This window comes from Ammospiza nelsoni, chromosome 8, assembly GCF_027579445.1.
Source record: "Ammospiza nelsoni isolate bAmmNel1 chromosome 8, bAmmNel1.pri, whole genome shotgun sequence".
Lineage (NCBI taxonomy): Eukaryota > Metazoa > Chordata > Aves > Passeriformes > Passerellidae > Ammospiza > Ammospiza nelsoni.
Window position 1 is genome coordinate 30,124,287 of NC_080640.1, and position 19,818 is coordinate 30,144,104.

The 19,818-nt window shown below is 41.1% G+C and overlaps 1 protein-coding gene and 1 long non-coding RNA gene across 4 annotated transcripts in view; both read left to right on the plus strand.

Moving 5' to 3' along the window:
- The window catches only part of IPMK (inositol polyphosphate multikinase), a 33,460-nt gene extending 26,722 nt beyond the window's left edge, over positions 1-6,738 (plus strand). For both annotated transcript variants that reach the window (XM_059476893.1, XM_059476894.1), the window contains exons 5-6: positions 658-739; positions 1,132-6,738. In XM_059476893.1, the coding sequence (XP_059332876.1) occupies positions 658-739; positions 1,132-1,766 (717 nt within the window). In that variant the 3' untranslated portion in view covers positions 1,767-6,738. The remainder of the gene's footprint in view (positions 1-657; positions 740-1,131) is intronic.
- Positions 6,739-7,888: 1,150 nt separating this feature from the next.
- The window catches only part of LOC132076382 (uncharacterized), a 55,809-nt gene continuing 43,879 nt past the window's right edge, over positions 7,889-19,818 (plus strand). The window contains exon 1 of one of the 2 annotated variants that reach the window (XR_009418902.1): positions 7,889-7,951. This is a non-coding gene — a long non-coding RNA (uncharacterized LOC132076382). The remainder of the gene's footprint in view (positions 7,952-19,818) is intronic. The other variant, XR_009418901.1, reaches the window with a different exon arrangement.

Below are 19,818 nucleotides of genomic sequence, written 5' to 3' on the forward strand. Positions count from 1 at the left end.
AGGCAGTTTTGAATTAAGTTCTTAAGCTTGTACAATTCCTGATATGGACAAAACTGTCCCCGTGTGAGCTGCCTCCCTTTCAGATGAGAGCTGAAGTACTGCTGTTGATGCTGGAACCAGCTTTTGCCTGGCTGCTGCCATTTATTTAGTGCAGCCTCATTTGTGCTGACAGTGGCAGATGTGTCTTAGGGAGGTGGGCCTTGGTGGTCACATACAGTAATTCTTACTGTTTTGCTTTTCTTCTACTTTTTATTTTTCTTTCTTTTCTGTTTTAAAATAGTTTTATAACTTTAAGAACTCAGAATAATTGCATTGAAATTTTTGCTTTGTTGTCTCACTGATTTAACATCTATAGTAACGCAGATAGGACTGATAGTTTTAGGTCTCAGCTGTGATTTCCAAAACCATAAAGAGTTCCTTGTAAAGGGTACATTGCTTTTTGCCACCACCAGGATGTCCCTAGCACAGGAAAGCTGTAGCTTGGAGCCCAAGGGATGAAGGGAGAGTTTTGGAGAGCACTTTTTTTTTTTGCTGGGCACTGCAAGAAACTTAAAAACTGTGAGGGCTAAATGTTTTGTGGCCTTTGAGGTGTCTCTTGCTCTGCAGAAATCCTGGTGATTCAAAATACATAGGGAGTCCCCTTCTTGCCTCTTTCAGGTGTACCATGTGTCTTCAGACAGCTATGAGACACAAAACCAGCACTATGGAAGGAACTTGACCAAGGAAACAGTAAAGGATGGTAAGTAAGGGAATTGGGGTGTGCTTGGATCTTTTCATTTAAATACTGATTTATAAAGCTGTGTGGAAAAACTACTATTCTGGGTGTTCCTGTTTTAAGAGTCCTTTTTTGTCCTCAAAGATCCTCAGATGGGTCTTTGGCTGTTCCCTGTAGTGTTTGAACTGCCTGCCAGCCTTAAATTGTGTGCAGTTGGCTGTAACAGCAGTGCAGTGACTGAAGGTGTCAGAGTTCCTAGGTTCACTTTGCATTTAGTTAGTAATTGCCTGAAGAGAAATTCCCTAAATTGTGTCCATTCCTTCAAATAAGAACTATTCTCATCCCAAAAGACAAAAAATTCATCTGTTTTCTGTTCAGAAGTGAAAGTAATTCCAATATGTGTGTATTTCTTGCAGGGATCTCCAAGTTTTTCCACAGTGGGTACTGCTTGAGAAAAGATGTGGTAGCTGCCAGCATTCAGAAGGTAGAAAAGATTCTGGAGTGGTTTGAGGGCCAGACACAGCTCAACTTCTACGCAAGCTCACTGCTGTTTGTGTATGAGGGCTCATGCCAAGCAACAACCGTGAGGCTGAGTGATGTCACCTTGGCAGAGAAGAGAAGAGTACCCAAAGGCCTCTTGTCAGGTGGAGATGTGTTGGAGTATAATAATAATATTCATGTAATAAATTCTACAGAGAATGGAAAAATTGAAGCCTCTGTAGGTAAAGGCTTGTCTAAATTTTATGCACTTCACAAAAAGTCGTGCTCCAAGAGGCACCACAGCCAGCTCTCGCTAAAAGTTGAGGACTCAGAGCAAGACAATGTGTGGAAAAGCAGCACATGCATCACACAGGAGCACCTGAATGGAAATGTTCTACCCCAACTGGAAAAAGTTTTCTATCACATGCCAGCAGAGCCCAAGGAAAGCGCAAAGGTCGAGGTGCGAATGATCGATTTTGCTCACGTGTTTCCCAGCAACACAAAGGATGAGGGCTATATTTATGGGCTGAAGAATCTCATCACAGTACTGCAAAATATTTTGGATAACTAAATTCTTTGCTATGTTTTTTATTGGGGGCCAATGATAAAGAGCAACAACATGAAGAATTTCTGCACTTGTAATGCTGTATAACTGGGTTTGTATTGTTCTATATTTTATTTGTCTTTGTACTTTTGGTAGAAGGGTTTAACTTTTTATAATTTCACTCAGGAAAAATATTGATAGTTACATAGAAAGTGTGAAAGGATGAAGATGCTTGAGATAAAGCGGGATAGGTAAACTAATAGAATGAAATGTATGTGGTGGGCTTAAGTCCAAGGACTACCAGAAGCAAGGGTTATGTTAGTTCCTCTAATGACTTTAGCATAGATGACATTTTTGCCCATTTAGCCTTGACACTGAGCCACATCTCCATTAAGAGGTGTTTAGAAAATAGACTGAAAGTTGTAAGGTGCAGGATTGATGTCCTCAGTCCTGCCCTTGTGTTTACTGTATTTGAATAACTGGAGTAACTCTGCTTGGAGAGAAATCCCATTCTGAGTCAGCAGTCTCACCTGAAGCCAGTGCATCCCAAAGTGCTTTTCCATGTCATGGGACAATATTGTTGTTCTTTCAGCCCTTCCCCCTTCGTGGATGTGTGTAGCTGATGTTCACCACAGATGAGCTACCGTATAATTTGTGTTGAGGTGCTAAGGAAATGCTGGAGTACAATACCATAACAGGCTTAAACTGCACAACTTCCAGAGAAACTCTTTGTTCCTAGGAAGGAGCAAAAGAAGGCAAATGCAAGATGTTCCAGGAGTTGATTTGGTTTAGGAGATTATGTCAGTCTGTTAATGAAGTGTCTGATGCTGTGATTAAGGAAAATGTCTCACTGTTGTTCTTGTGGCCCTTCTCCAACAACATTGCTTTAAAAAGCAAACCAGTGCAATGGGGACAGAAGTGTTTTGGGTGAGCGTGCAGAGCTCTGCTGGCTGTAAGCCACTTGCATTTGTGCAGTGAGTGTTTGATGCTTCTGCTGCTGGGGAGCACTGATGGAACCTCGAGCAATAGAGGCAGAGGAGCCTCCTGTGAGATCCTTCAGCCCTGAAGCCACCAGCTGTGCCACTGCTCGTGCCAGAGGAGCTGTGGCTCTCCATCCTGGGCTCCAAACTGCAGGTTTCCTTAATGACACACAGGCAAGCTGTGTCTTTTGAAAGCTCTCCCATTTCCTTCCTTTTCACAAGAAAAATTCAGCATTTGTATGGAATACTTGAGGTCAGGATGATGTATCCAAAGCAATTTTGGTGTGTCTCTTCTGTATGCTGTGTAGGTGGCTGTGCTGCCATGCATGTTACAGTGAGCTCTATGAAAAGTGGGAATGGAGGAGTCCTGCCATCCCTAGAGCAAGATTTTAATGCTTAAAGCATTTCCAGGACAAAAATGTTTTAGAATGGATTTGGTCATTGGAAACATACATCTTTTTCATGTGGACTTAGTGACCCTGTGGCCTTGCTGCTCTCTCTGTATGATGTTCTGCACTATGCACTCAGCTGTGTTCACATCTTGACAAGTTCTTCATTGGACATCTGTTTTCTACATGACAAAGAGATTCATACTTTTTTCAAGCAGATATGCTGTTTTAAATAAAGCTGAATTTTTAGCTCTATTTGAGAACTTGGGTTAATTGGGAGAAACAGGGTATTACTATGTGTAGAATTACATTGTTTAAACTTTAGAACTCATGTTTGGCCAATGCATTCAAGAATGACACCAACCTTTCAGTAACATGATGTTTTAGAAACATGGAAAAAGGGGCTTGCAGGAAGGGTGAGACCAGTGTGTTAAAATTTTTATGTGAAATACAGTGAAGTGTGAGGGGGAAAGTACCAGGAAAAAAGGAGCTTTTTTCCTACCTGGTATTTCTCTTGTACCTTATAGTTAATATATTCCCAACTCGCTGTGAATTAATTTAAGCCATCTTCTAGAAAGAGTTTGTGGTTTTGTTTGCTTTGTCACAGGTTTCTCTGTTATGATTTTGTTGTTCTATCCCTTAAATAGTCAACACTAGAGTAGTCCAGACTGGTAGTGGCCTTGTATGATAAAGCTACAAGGTTTTACAGGAAAGTATGGGCAAAAACATTTTAACTTCATCATTTTTGTCCTCTCTAATTCATCTCTTCTGGGTTTTAATCCATTTTGTACCAGAGAAATGAGGTATTTTCCTCAAGTTAGTTATTGGAAAATGATTAGTATGCACTTAGTACCATGCACTCTCCTGTCTCTGCTTTAAGATACATGTCCTCAGTGTTTGAATGCTCTCTAAGTATTGATTGTTTTGTTGGCTGTGGCAGTATTTGTAACATGCCTGGAATATTGTCAACCTGTCAGAATATTTTGAATAAAAAAATTTTATCATGGTTTTTGTACCAGTAGTTATTCTGAATGTATTTCTGATCATTTAAAATGTAGCTTGAGAAGTAACAGTATTTTTTATTGGAAATTGTGTGAATAAAGCTTGCTGTGGAGATGTTTGGGCATAGTACCAGCTGTGAGTCTGAGCCTGCAGAGGCCTTATATTCACACTTCCGTTCTTGCAGATTTTAGGGTTGTGTCTGAGCCGGTTGTTTTCAGTTACAGTTGGACATGTATTCACAGAAATCATTAAACAGAATATATAATTAATCAGAAGATGAAGAGGGAGACAATGGGTCACTGAACTGATGCACTCTCAATGACTGATCTCCCTCCCTGTCAGCAACGCCCCTTTCGCTCTCTGGACAGGCAACCATCCCATGGAAATCTTTACAGGAATGGCTACAAGGCTTGTAGGTGTTTATGTCCATACAACAGTGGGTTGCTGCCCCAGCCTGGTGAGGTGTAGCTGGGTGCTAGGCCTGCTGAGGAAACTGATGGTTTTAAGCAATAAGAGTTGGGTTTAGCAGAGCTGACTCTCAAAGAGAAAGAACTCACACAGCATTGTCACTCGTGGACTCTGAGAATGAATACAGGCTTCTGCCTAGGTGGAGCGAGGACTGTGCTTGGGATTACCTAAGGGGAACTTGAGTTGTATAAAGTTTTATGAAAAGCATTTACAAATGTATTTTTGAATATGGGTGAAATTTGTTGCATAAATTCCATTGGAAGTTACTATACCACTATGAAATACTTCACATAATTTAATCAATTTGTTTTATGAACTGGAGACTTTACTGGTAGTTGTGATTCAGATGAAACTTGCACTGTTTTGTTTTTTTCTACTGTAATGTATAACCAGGATGTTCTTTTCCATAATCTCACAGTTTCATGGAGAACTTTTAAAAGTACTGAGTAGATTAGGAAACCACTATTTTCCATTAATTTGATTAACAGAATGCATATGTTCTTAAAATACTTCAGTGCATGTAATATTGTGAGTAATGTTAACATGCTACAAATCTAGAACTCCAGTAAAAGTTCCTCACCTGCAGAGAGCTCTTGATGTGATCTGGATTGGGCAGAGTTTAAAATGGCCTCAGGTGTGAGAGCAGCAGTTCTGCAGGAACAGCATCACCTGTGCTGGCCACATTGGGTGTGCAGGAGTGTTCACATTGTGAGCCTGAAATCGTTGGAGTGACTTGCTCCTTCATGATGTGAAGCACAATCAAATGTAGGAAGATGCTGGAAGAGTGCAGACTCACATCCACACTTGCTGTTTCAAGTTAGGATTAGTTCATCCTCCTAATTTCCTTTCAGTTTCTTTTCCCTACATGCAATTTCCCCCCCTGAGTGCCCTTGGCACAGATGGCATCACTGATGGAAATTTGTATTTCCTAAAAAGCTCATGCCCCATTACTCTTCTTGAAGTGCCACTACTGCAAACCACCATGAGCTGCCTCAGATGCTGTGGGAATACTCTGTCCCCTGGGAGAGCAGGAGGGGAGCTGGAGGGCAGCACGATCTGATGGGAGACTGGATTGGAGGCTTTCAGTGAGTTCTGTACTTGTGACTTGCAGAGGGTGTTCTGGGGGCAAGGTGAGTGACAGCTGAGCTGTGTGGAGTTTGCCTTCCCTCACAGCAGTTCAGTGAGGTTTGGGTTTAAGGAGGAGGTGGTACAGCAGAGAGCAGTGAGAGTTCCTAAGGAGCCCTGAACAGGACACTGAGTCCCTGCAGTAGCACAGGGAATGGCTACAGGGAGGATCCAAAGGCTGCAGATCCCCAGGTGTCCCACAGAGAGAATGTGCTGTGCTTATTCACTGGGTTAAAGCAGGATCTTATCTGGGAAATATCATCATCATAGCCACGGGCCAAATCTGGCTGGTTTTCATGTTCACAGCAACCTGGAAATGGAAACTGCAGTGGAAAATTGTCATCCAAAGGGTAAATATGTTTGAAAGGGGAAAATAAGCAAACTAAGGGTTGTATCACAGGAAACATGTTTCAATAAATATCTTTTACTCTGGTCTTGTTTAGTGGAGATGGGCCTTGTGGATTTGGGGTTTATTTTGTTACATGACATTTAGTAGCAAAGTCAGAACAAAGAAACTTTAAAACACCTTAGTTTGAATTATGGACATGGGTTCAAGTAGTTATTTCATAGGTCACTTTTTAAAAAAGAAAGTAACTTCCAAACACAATGTGTGTTGCACCTGACTAAATGAAACTACAGTGCACTAAGGCACTTTAATCCTCTGGGAACTGTACTGGAACATAGCTAAAACCATGTGAAATTGCACCTGATGCTGTGTTGTTAATTGGTTTTGAGATTTAAAGTTCTACATTCATTATGTTGATGAATGAATGTGTCTAGTCTGGTCTCAGTTTCTTTGATCCAAGTGTCTAAAGCTGCCCCTCAATCTCCTCTGATCTGTATGTGTTTGTAATTTCTTTGTGCTATTTTCTGACATTCCTGGACCACAGGGAGTATTGTTAATGTTACCCATGTTTATTTTATAGAACATTGTACTGTGCTATCTACCAACTTTTGTAACTCAATTATTAGTGATATTTAGGGTCATTCTAATAGCTGTATATTTGGCAAATTATTAAAATTTTCTGCAAGTGACTTGCAAGTATAATTGCTTTCTTTTAAATATAAGAAGATTGTTGAGAAAAAATTTACTTGACTGTTACCTGCACTGATGATGAATCCTTCTTTCTTTCCATCTTTATTTCTCCTTTTTTTCTGTGCACTCTGTAATGGGTTTCCCTTGTATTTACCAGGTTTGCTTTACCACCATGTTTTTGTCCCAGCCATTGTTTATTGGGAATACCTGCTGAGTATACAAAAATTATCTCTATAAACTAAAATAAGAAATTCCACAATCCTTTAAACTCATCCTGGAAAACCCTTAACAGCACCACAAGAGGCTGTGTATGTTGTTGATTACAAGTCCTTTTGCATCCAGCATCTGGTCCCAAATTCCAAAAGCATGCAGGAACAGCCTTAGTGCTTCACTTCTAAGTTGGTTTGGTTTGGAGGGGGGATTATGTTGGGAATTTTTTTTCTTTTTTTTTAATGTGTTGTCTTGCCTGTCTACAAAAAGCTTTCTAAATGTGTTCATTAGTAGTCTTAAGTGCTGTCCCATGGCTCTGTGCAGCCTTCCTTCCCATGCTCCAGAATTGGAAGAAATGATGGGGTAAGGCTGTAACTCAAAATCCACAGTATTGTGAGGATCTGGGGTTTTTGCGGATTTGAAAAATGAATAGTGGTGATGCACTGAAGAATCTTGTAAAGAAATCCCCATTTCCTTGTTGGTTTAAAGTGAAGAAGGAATCACACTCCTTGGTTGCCTGCTCACATCGCTTGTCAGGGGTGTTGCCTGGCTGGGGTTACTGTCTCTCTTCTCACACACACACACGTGTGTTTGAACAGTGCACAGTGAAATATCTCAGGGAGCTGATGCAGCTGAGAACTGCCTCAGACTGGGGAAATGCCATGTGGGGAGGAGCTGGGGAACTGCACAGAGCCCCCACACAGGGACAGCCCATCCAGGATGTGTGGGCACAGAGTTTGTGGTCATTGGGAGTGGGGCTGGGGCTGAGCCTCATCCCCAATGGGCTGCAGCTGTGCAGGACAGGTGATATGAGATAATGAGCCACTAATGAGCCCAGGGGCACTGACCAATCACACAGGGAGCAGAGGGCACACAGGTGCAGTGCATCAACATGAGGGGATAAAAGGTTGGGCTGAAGAGCAAGAAGGGTAGTTGCTTGCAGCCTTCTGAAGTGGAGTGATGTTGCTCTGTATGGACAGACACCTGAAGCCTTCTGATCAGGTAAGGGGTTACTGTGTATGGGGGAATGCTTAAAACCTTCTGAAATTGTGTGGTGACAGTCTGTATTGTGGCTGTCTTATCTGTGACAAGGGTGGGCAGGGAGTTGAGGCTGTTGAGATTTGGCCCTGTGTGACAAGCAAGCCCCCTGTTCCTTAGTGCAGAGACCTGCTGTGAGTCTCTGCTAGCACAGCTCTTGGGTTTGCGTTCACTGCCTCTGTGCACAGCGGGCCTGATGCCTGGCAGGTGCCAGATGTTACAGTCCTACCTATGTGACACATAAATGAGTAATTTTTTGCTCTCCTGGCTTCATCAGTTTGGCTTGGTTTTTTTCCTCTTCTGTGTGGAGGAAAGGCTGGGCTGTGGGAGGGGAATGGGTGTTACAGGATCCTTTCAGTGCAGGTAGGTTGAGGGGAGCTGCAGGCTGAGCTCTGGGGGAGCCCAGGGCCAGGGGCTCTGCCCTGCTGCCCCTCTGTGTAATGAGGGGCCTGGGCACCTGTGGCCCTGCCAGGGGACACTCGGAGACACAGCAGGAGCAGAGGACCCCAGAGTTTTGCCCTCAGATTGTGAGAGGATAAAAGCCAAGGGTTCCTTTTTTGGGGTCTCTCCTCAAAGGAACTGGCTGGAGTTGTTATTTGGTTAGTTGCACCAACATTAAATTTAAGAATTCAAATGTCTGAGTGTCTGCCGTGGAAAACCTGGGTCTGAGCCCATAGGGGAACCCAGTGTGAGTGTGGAGTGCAGCTGTGAAGGGGCTTTGGTCCAGCTCATGTTGTGCAAGAGTGAGTGTCAGAGTGGTCCTGGATGCTCAGACGGGGAAGTTTCCTTAACACTGGAGGGTCTAGAGAGCTGTTTAAAAGTCTCACCTTTAACATCAGATATTTCCCTTATCCCCTGTTGCTGCTCTGCTGGTTTTGCTTTTACTTTTCATCCTTCCTGCCATCCCCAAATGTAGACTTCTCTAAATGTAACTGTAGTTTGTGGTTTAGACCAGCATAAGATCTGAGGGTAAACAGAATCTAGAATAACAACTATAAAATACCTGCCATATACACATTTTTCTCTGGCCATCTCTCCACTTTCTTTGACCTTGAACAGAGCAGATAAGTCCACCTGTGTGTTGTGCAGTGTGTCTGAAGGGCAGCCAATTGCCTGTAGCCCTGGATGGCAGTAAAGGATTGGTGTCAGAGCACACTTTTTGGTTGATAAAGCATAAGGAGGAACTGAGTTCAGCCCATTTTTCCACAGCTATATAAACTGCAATGTGGCTGGTAATAAAAACTTGATTTTTTAGCAGTTTCAGTGGCTATAAATTGGGCCAGCAGATGGGAAGCTGTCAAACAGGTAAAATGCCCAAGTACTAATTTTGCAAAGTTATTTCTCAAAAAAAGAAAGAAACCAGGAGTAGCTACAAAGAAAACAGTCCGATGCAGCTCTTCCCCTTCACCTCCCCTCAGTCAGCACTCCTGCAGAATTCAGCCCACTGACTGGAACCACACATTGGCATTTAATCAGCTGGAACTCTCAGCTTCTTACCCTGCCTGGAAGCTTTTTGGGTCCATTTCAAACACTGGTAGCCCAACATTTGGAGCAAGGAGGGTACAAGTCTCTCCCCAGAATGGTGATGTCTTGCTGGAGGCTGAACCAGCCAGGCTTTGTCACAGCTCAGCTTCCACATCCACTTGCTTGGGGCACGACCAGAAGCACCAGTGTGTTAACACTATTAAACCTCTGCCTGGAGGGGTAAAATGATGAATTGTTTGATTTTCAAAGGCTGGTGTGCCTCTAGGAAAATAGCAAAGACACAGAAGTCCTGAATATGCCCATGATTTCACTTTTTTATTGAGTTTTTTTGCTTTAAAGGCTTCCACCTCACCTGGTAGCTGTGCTATGTGTTAGAGCAGTCAGCAGGACAGCCAGGGAAGCCTGAGAAGTGAACCAGGAGGTATTTAAAATGAAAATTTTATTGCCACCAGGAAAGGAAGGTTCAGCTTTTAGTCCTCAATTTTATTAGCTTTGCTCAAGTGAAAATATCTACATAGACCCCAAGGCAGAATGGACAATCAACTAAAGAAAGGGCAGGAAGAAAGAAGCAGGCTGAAGAGGAGGAATTAATTTAAAGGAAACTGGGCATTCTCCCTTAAAGAAAAGTGCATTGAAATAAAAGAAGTCTAACAAAACGAGGAGTTTTACATAGCAATGCAGCACACCAGCATAACAGTGTAGTAACAGAAATTCTGGTCCTGTTTTGGCTCAGTGCCTCTCAACTTGCCTGGTTCCAGCATTTCCAGTGACCCTCTTGAGATTCTTCTCTTGCTTCAGGTTTTTTTCTTTTTCCTTGTCTTTCTTTCAGCAGGAGCTTAATTCACCACCAAGAGACGCTTTTGAATTCTACCACTGGCACATTCTTTCCAAACATGTTAACAGCTATTCAGGCTTGTGCAACCCTAAACATGGGAAATATATCATGCAGCTTTCTTACACACAGAGACTAAATGAGGGTTTGGGCAGACAGTATCTTCTGCATTTTTCCTGCCTGCCAGCACAGTGGGGAGGCCTTGGAGCCTCCCAGGTTATCTTACACTTTCTGGCACTGCTGCTAGTGATGATTTATCTTTTTTCTTTTTTTCCTTTTTAAATTTTTTTCTCCCCCCACTCAGATGCATGAGCTGGGCTCTGCATCCTTCAGGAGTCTTTCAAAAATGCTGTGTATTTGTGTTTCAGGTGTGGGATGTCTTTAAAATCAGCATTCCAATTATGACAACAAAGGACTGACAACACTTGTCAGTCCTTTGTACAGCATTCAGGTTCAAGTGGAGATTTGGTTAGATAAGGCTAAAATTTTGGCTTGTCAAGAGTATTTGGTGGAGCTCCCGTGGTGCTGGACGTACTCTGTGTGTTGGGTACAAACAGGTGAGGACAAAGGGCGTTTCCTGAGTGGGCTGCTGAGAACGTCCCTGAATGGACAACGATATTATAGACAACAACTGCTGGAAACCTCTCTGAATTTCTCTCCCCAGTGGGAGATCTACAACTATTTTCTTTGGAGGCAGCAGCTGAGATATTGCTAACAATAAGGAGATCTGCTCTGCCTCAATAAATACTGCAGACAGTGCATTAAACCTGACCAAGACAGGTTTGCTGCTGCTTATCTGCTGGCTTTATAAATGTCTATTAGAGAGAAACCAATCTATACATAATGGTGTTATCTCCCCAGATGTGGCCATGTAATAGAGCTCTTCTATCAGTGGATTTGTGGTAAATACTCTTTGGACTAATTATTAATTACTACTAATAAGCTGGAGCACTTTCCCAGAGGTGCATGTTTAGTGCAATGTGTGACTGACATGTGTTAGTAGGAGCTTTGATCCCAGCAGTGAAATCTGGGGCAGTGGGAATTTTATTGTCACAGTGGCTGGGAAGGGCTGGGAAATTTTCTTCTTCCTGGTGAAAATATAGCAGCGTTTCCAAGTTGACTCCAGCAGCAGAAACTCTGGAGGGAGCTGTAAGCTCAGTGTTTCAGCACAGCTGCTTCTTTTTATTATTTTTTTTCTCTCAGCCAAAATGAAACTTTCAAGAGGTGGCATGTTGGCCATTTGAAGGTAGTTATATTTTTGAGTGATAAAAAATGAACTAGTTTTACTTAGTCCTGCACCTTCAAGCTTCAAATGTATTACTGAGGTCTCTGAATGCAGTATTCACCTGTGCCTTTGCTGGTCAAGCTTTAGTGGTTTTCATCAGTGTATGAGACCACCTCTGTTTTCTGTGCTGGGTATCAATTTCCTCTGGAACTGATAAAAAAGGGAATTGATAAAACTTAGAAAATATAGACAGTGAATGTGAATTTTTATTAATGGATTGTCATGGCTTTTGAGTGCTACTGCTGTTTCAGAGATGGTGATTAGGGGAGGGGATGGTTAAATTTAAAACCTGAGATGTTAAAAACCAAAACTGACCAAAGTTAGCATATAGCTGCCTGTGCCAAGTTTCGCAATGCTTATTAACTATGTATTGAGAGGTGTGGGTTGTTTTGTGGTTGTTTTTTTTTTTTTTTTTTTTTTTTTTTTTTCTAAAATCACTGGAAAAGTCCTGGCAGAGGCTGACCTGGAGGCTGCAGAGCTCTCCTTTTGCATGAGGGCTGTTCCCAGCCCTGGGGCCGCTGGCTCTGTGCTGGTGACAGGAAAGGAGTGTGGTTATGTCTTTACAAATGATTCCATGGGTGAGGGGATGGGTGCCAATGTCTTTGAAATTGTCCTCTTCATATGTTCATTGAATGTTATCCCATCCAGGCATTTTAACACAAGCATACTTATATCAGCTATTTCACTACTATGTCTAAGCTTTATTAACAACAGAAATAAAAACTATATCTTCATAACAAAGTTGCTTTACCACTACACATATAATATCCATTTTAATATTTGTGAAAAGCCAATATTACAATATCTATCTATAACAAAAGCAATGACCCATGGAGTGCTGAGGTGCACTGATCAATCAAGAAAAGGTAGAGAGGGCACACAGGTGCAAGGCAGGAACATTGAGGGGTATAAAAGGCTGGGCTGAAGAACAAGAAGAGACACTTGAAGCCTTCTGATGTGATATGTGGCTTATGCTGTGATAAAAGCCTGGCTTTGATCTGGCAGGGTTTGCCTGCACTTTGTCACCTCCTTCCTGGCTGTTGTGTTCCTGTAGGGACCTGCAGAGGAAGGTCAAGCAGAGGCTAAATTAGGATTCAGCACTCTGAGCAAGCTGCTGCTTGCTTTTATGCTGCAGCAATGTCAGGTGAGACAACATCTTGTAGAAGCCAAGATTTCCACATACTGGTGGTACTGCAGCTCCTTTGTAGTGCATGGCTGTGAAATGATGCTTCCAGTCTTTGCCAAAATGGGGAAAGTCCTGACTAGTAACATTTTATTTTAGTGTTGTCTCGAGTATAGCTGTGAGCTCTCTTTCTGCATTAGAAGGAAATAGGTGCTTCTGTGGTGCATGTTGAATGCTGACAAGCTGTGGTGTGGCACTAGATGTCAGCAACGCTTTGCCAGTGTCTGTGTCAGCCCTTGCAGGTTTTATTTGCTGCTGGCTTTCGGCACATGATGCCCTTTTCTTGTTCCATATTTTCAGGAATAAATACATACGAATACACTGTCCTTCAAAACTATATTTTCTCTTACTCTGCTGTCCTTGGTGAATAACTATCTTAGGTCACCAATTTTCAAACATAACCTGTGCTCTGACATTTCCCCAGACCATGCACTGGCTGTTTAGTTCTTACTGTATAAAAGCTGCATCTGGGCTTGTAAATTGGCCAAAACAGCACTCTTGTCACAATTGCTCATTAAAATGCAGGTGTGAAAGTTTCCAAAGTGATTCAAACACTACCAAAGAACTTTTTATTTGTAAAAAGGTACCCTACTGATTGGTAATGAAATAGTTATTACTGGTTTTGGTTGAATTGTTACTGGAGTATAGTAAGTAAGAGCTGAAACTATTAGTTTTTTGTTATAATTGATTGGAAAAATAGTTGGAAGAACTGAAAATTTAGAAAAAAAGTTTTGGTTTTGTTGTGTAGTATTAGTTACTCGTGTGGGTATGAGTTAATGATAAACATTTTTTTAAAAGTATGTTAATTTGGAAGTTGTCAGTTTATATTGTGGTTTTGGGGGTAACAATTTGGGGTTGTTTGGGAGATTGGTGATTTTATAAGTCGTACTTGGTTTGGGTTGTTTGGTTTTTTTTATGATTGAGTTGTTTTTGTTTTATGTGGTTGTGTGTGGTTTTTTTGATGTTTATTGATAGAGGTTTCTCATTTATGTTTACAGTGATAGTGATTAGTGTGATGTCTCTTTTTGTATTGAGGGTAAATATTAGGTATTTTTGGTTTTGTGTTTCATAACTTTTTAATGGCTAAGTTTTTTTATAGTTAAAATAGGTTTTTAATGGCCTTTACTCATAAAGTATTGAACATTTTAAAAATAATTTTGGTTTGAGTTTTAATAGTTTTTTTATTTTTTAATGAATCTTGGGAATTTTAAAGTTTTTTTAGTATATTAGTTTGTATGGTTGCAATATGTTGTGGAGTGTTTAGTTTATTGTAAGTAGAGAGTGTCTGTGGTGTTGTTAGTTGGTTTGGTGTAGTTAAAATATCTTTTTTATATTGTTTGTGTTTGAAAAGGAAAGGATTTTAATTAAATGAGGATGTGTTTTTTTATTAGGATATTGTTTTGGAACTGTTTGTGTGAAGTGATTTTAAAGGGTACTGTAAGGTTTAGTTTTAGAGAATAGGTGTTTTTATGGGCTTTTGTATGTTGTACAGTTAAAAGTTTTGTGTTGTATTTTGAACATCTTTTATTATGGTTTTAGAAAGAGATTTAGTTTGGTTTTTAGCTTTATCATTTGGAGGATCTCTAGTTAATTGTTAGTTGGGTATTAGGATTTTCAGTATAGTTTTCTATTAATTTGTTAAGGTGTTTTTGTTATTCTAAACATGACAGAATATCTTGAGTTTGTTAAAATTATGGATGAGATATTATGGTAGTTTGAAGGTGTTAGGTTAATAAGAATCATATGTATTTCTTATTACATTATTAAAATATGGGGAGTTGAAGTTGTTGTCTTTAGTTTTGTTAACTCTTTAATATTATAATATGATGTAGGTTTTTACTGAGGAATAGTATTCTTATATTTAACTGGTATAATGAGTTCTCTGTATGGTGAATTAAAATCTTTGTCTTGTATGAGATTACATCTAATCTTAGTTTAATTAGTCTTTTTGAATTATTTTCTGAGATAGGAGTAGGAGGAATTGAATTTGGTTCTTTTGTATTTATGGGGCCAGGATGTGATGGGTCAGACTCTTCTTTTGAACTAGAGTTTGTGTCTTGTTCAATTTCTATACCAATAAGTTTGTAAATTATGTGTTTTTTCTTTTTTGGTGGATAATGGCTTTTTTGAAATGCTAATAGAGTAATTTCTCTCTCTTTTGTAAAGAGTTCTCTTATTTCTTTGTAAGGTGGGGGCGACAGATCCATGGGTGAGGTGGGGGTAACAGTGGTCTTTGTAGGCTGAAAAAACAGGGGGAGCAGTGAGGGTACCATGGTTCTCTTTGAGGTTTTAGAGTTTCTGGTTAGGACTGAAGGGGAGAGAAATTTTGGGAATAGAGTTTTGGGAATTGTTTAAATATGTTAATCCAAGTCTGGTATGCAGGGAGTGGCCTGGTGCTGGTATTATTTCTGTTTATAGTAAAAGCATTGCATGGTTTGAGTTTAACTGCATCTTAGAAGGTGAACACAGAAATATTATCTATAGCTGGAAACTGCTGTTGAACTCAAGATAAATTCTTTACTTCTTGTTTTGAATCATTATAAGAATTAGGGTGATCAGAGCCTTGAGGCTTTTACAAAGGTCTCTGGGTTGTTTGGGTGTTTTGTGCCTGGTGATGTCCCCAGAGCCCACCTGGTGCTGTGCAATAAGGTAATATTGGTGTCTCTCTCTGAGCTGAGCCAGTGATGCAGGCAGGAGTCTCTCTGCTTCTCCCTTGCAGCAGAATCAATTCCTCAGGGTCCTGCTTCCTCTCAGTAGCACTGAACAAAAAGGACTTTGAGGCCTTCCAACTGCTCAACAGATAGTTGAGTTATTGCTTCCTCACAACAGAAACACCATTTTGTTAATTATTTCAACTTTTACAAAAACAGGGTAACTGAGAAGCATTTAAAAATATTTTATTCTATTATTAGTCTCAATAGTGAGACACAAGAAATATAAAACTCAATGTTATTCCATCAGAAATGAACCTATTTCCTAGTTATACCTTATGTTTTTCAACCTATTAACTTTTACCACACATTATTATTAACACCAATCACCTACTTTTTTTCCCCTCATAGTCCTACTACATCTTTCACAGTTCTAATGCTCTAAAATATCTTCTAACAAAGCTGTATTTTAAAACATATTTAAACTTATTTCTAATTCAATCTCTCCCTCAACATCATCTCTATTCCATAACCTTCTTAAGTCAACACACTTTATCTCAATGTTTATGTACAAATGTTCAAGACTATATGAACTTTGTCAAATTAAAAAAATTCTTTACAAATCTATTTCTCACCTCTAGGTCTAAAAACTCTGGTTCAGCTGCTTGCCTTTATTAAACTTAACACTGGACCACTGCCAGCAAGGTGCTTTAATGAAGAGCTTTTTATCACACTTCAAGAAAGCTAACATGAAAAGGTGATGGCATAATTGCTAGGAAGACAAAGATTTTTCTGCTAAAGATTCTCTAAAGCAGAAAGTACATTTTCATGGTGATCCCAGATGTTTCCTGGTTCATAATTCTTAGTAAAAAAATACTGTGGCTGATGTTGTGACAGGGGCTGGATAATAGAGGCACTTCCCAATCCCTGCAAGTGTTCAAGGCCAGATTGGTCAGGGTTTGGTCTTGACCTGGTCTAAAGGTGTTCCTGCCCATGGCAGGGGAGTTGGAATGGGATGGTATTCAAGGTCCCTTCCAACCCAAACCATTCTGGGATTCTGTGATTCATGCTGCTTTTCCCTAAGAAATACTGAATAGGTTAACATAAAAATTCTGAGCTCAAATTTGTTATTGGAAGAGCTTGTGGAGATGTGGTTATTTCTCAGGGATATGCTGTTGTAAAAATTCAACCTGTATCAAAAAGTTTGACTTCAGAATGGAGTTTAAAATGTAAATCTGTTTAATGTTCAGTCTTGTTTTCTTCCCTCAGAATCACTGTAGCCTCTCTGGGCAGTTGCTGTCCTTGGGTGTTTGGGTTCTGTGTGGGTTCTGATCCCAGCTGCCTCTCTTAGGTGCAGCACTGGGACAGTGTGGGGAGGAGAGATGTAAACTTAGGGGAAAAAAAAGGAAGTGGTATAGAGGGAGTTAGCTTAAGCTCATCAAATACACAGGAATCTAAGCCACACACTGATATTTTGAAAATTTCTTTTTTTTGCTATATACCAAGGGCACTAATCTTTACAATATGCATTTGATTTAATGAGATGGAAAGGCATTCGTAATTTCTCCTAATACAAAAGCTGGGAATGTAACATGAAATAGCTGGCAGGTTTGGGGGAAGGAATGTCTTTTACACCAAGTTCAGTGAAACTGGAGAGTTTGTTCCTACTGGGGGCTATAAAAGTTTGTGTGCTGGAAAAGGGAATAAAAATTGATGTTTGATAAAGATAGATCAGGGATAGGAACTGCAAGTATTGCTGATCCATGGAGCAGGAGATGGTGTGCAAAAGCCTCAGCAGAGACTGCACATGGGGAGAAGATGATGCTTGTCTGGGACATCAGGCAGTAGGTCCTTCTGTCCCTGCCACCTGTCCTGCTTTCCATCTTTATGTAAAGAAACCATGAAGGATTTGTGAGAATAAGCACCTGGGAAGAGATTTCTGTTGGGAAAAACACTTCTATGATAGAAATAATCTTTAAGAGGCAGAGGGAAGCTGTAGAGGATGTGATGGAGCTGGCACTCTTTGGTGCTGTTTATGTTAAGCTGGCAGCAGTGCTCTGGATGTAAAGAATTCCTTTTTTGAAAAGCATTCTGCTGTACCAGAGAGGGAATTCAGGGCAGCAGTAGATATTTGGAAGAGGTTTGATGCTGTGGTGTTTAACAGGAAAGGTTGGTTCACCATCCTAAGAGTTCCTGCAGCCAGGAGAACTATGAGGCTGTACTAAGTTTCGGTTTCCAAATTAATTCCTGCATGTGAATGTAAGTGTGGAAAGGCTCGCTCAGAAATGATGCTGTTTTTAACATCTGCTAATTGCTGGATATGAGTGAAGAAGGTTGGAGTCTTTGTTACATTCAAGCCTTCCTCTCTGTAGTGATACACTGACATAACTAAGCTTGAAGACTTTCGTGTTTATAGATAAAAGAAAACTACCTACTGCATCAAAAGTGGCTTTTGAAAAGTTTTAAGGGCTGGTTTGTTGTAACTTAAAAGCAGAAAATACCGGAGGATAAGGAATGAAGCAAGTGTGTGAGCTGCTAGGAAAAGAAAAATGAAATCTGAGTTCCTTGAAGCAGAGATTTTTAACTTGAAAAGAATATTTTACTTGGAACAGAACCAGCGTGGTGTGGGCATCTCCTGCAGCCAGACGTGTCCTGGTGGTGATGTGAGCCAGGTGGGATTTCCTTACCTGGAACAAACACTTATGGAAGGTGTTGCTTTAGCAAGGACTGTGTGACTTGGGCACATCAGTGATCCCCCAGCCCCTGTGAAGTTCATGTTGTACCAAGACATGTATTTACTTTCAGCTTGGAGAAAATGGGCCTAGAAAAAACCAGCACAGCTTCTTGTACTAAGGCTAAGGATGCTCACCCAGCAGCTTGTGGTCATGGGTGACCAGCCCATACCCACTGTGGGAGCCTGAGATTTTAAAGCTGTTGTACAGGAGGTTTTCTGACAGCCACTGCCGGAAATATCACTAGGAGATGCAGCCTGAGGGTCTCAGTACTCTGGGAGTTTCTCATATCAATGTTCTTTCCAGAATAAAGCTACTGATTTTTGGCTCTTGACTCTGCTCATGTTTGTTAGGCAGATTTTGTGCCTTGAAATGTGTGCTGTTGAATCAGAGAACAGTAAGAAAGGTCAGTGGGGAAAACCTCTGGAGACTGCAAAAAAAAAAAAAAAGGAAAAATGGTAAAAGCAGAAAAATAGTGCTGAGGTGGGGCAGTTTTTGGTGAGTTTTTTGGCTGCTGTTTCTGAGCTGAGGTGGTCAGGCTGGACAGTGAGGAACAAGTGAGAAAGGGGATCAGCAATGAGGCAACTGGGGATGCCAGCATGGAAATCTGTGAAGTCCCTGACAGTGGCTGGAAACATAACCCAGCCCAAGAGGGAGGATTAAAAGCAAGTATTTGGAGCTCTGAGCAAGGGAGAAAAACAACCTTTGTTCCCCAACTCTTGGGCAATTTGTTTTCATTTCCAGCTTCCCACGAACAGCCTGAGAGATTTGACTGTGCTGGAGCTGTGAGGGCACGTGGGGCTGATTAGCAGCAAAGTGCAGCTCTGTGTCTGTCCCTGTGGGCTGACCCTCCTATGCTGGGGTCAGTCTGTGTGGCAGTGTGTTAAGGAGAGGCTCTGCACAGCATCCTGTGGTGGCCTTGCTTTTCCTTGTTGTCTTGCCTTTTTTAATCCACAGGGAAATGTGGGTAGCAGTCTGTGAGATGAAACTGTTCTAAGATTTGTGACTTGAACTTCTCAGTAAGGCTATATCTTCACTGTCTGCATCAAGTTGCTTTTCATAGTGGAAGTTACTGGTATTGCTCTGCAGCCCCTCTGCACTAGAAAGTTCTCTGAATGCTTTACAAGCATCACCACAAATGATGCTTGTGAATGTTAATGCACATGATATCAATGATATGATAATTATTTCTAAAGAATGTGTGCGTTGATCACTTAAATACATCGTCATCTGAGCACAAAATAAGTTTTTTGTGAGAGCCACTTTTAGAGAAGAGCAAATGCACAGTGTTTAACAACAGCTGTCCCTCTGTCCTTGGAGCTGGGTCCAAAACCAACCTGCTGTGCCTGCAGCCTGTGCTGGGCCATTGAACACTGCTTTTTCCTCACAGTACTCCTGCATGCCTCTGCAGCTGCTGTTGAGTTTCTGGGGGAGCCACTGCCATCCTTCTCATGGTCCAGATTCAGTGAAATGTCTTTGCAGCAGCAAGAGCATCTATGCTTTCCTTTACTTGCTGTAGAAATGCTGCTCTTGAGCCTATTTTGATGGTCTTTTGGGTCTCTCTGTCTGGAGAAAGCAGTGATTGGATGAACTGTGGGCAATATCTGGGATTTGGGGTTTTTTTGAGCACAACTGTTTCCATATCTAAGTGCTCTTAAGCAAA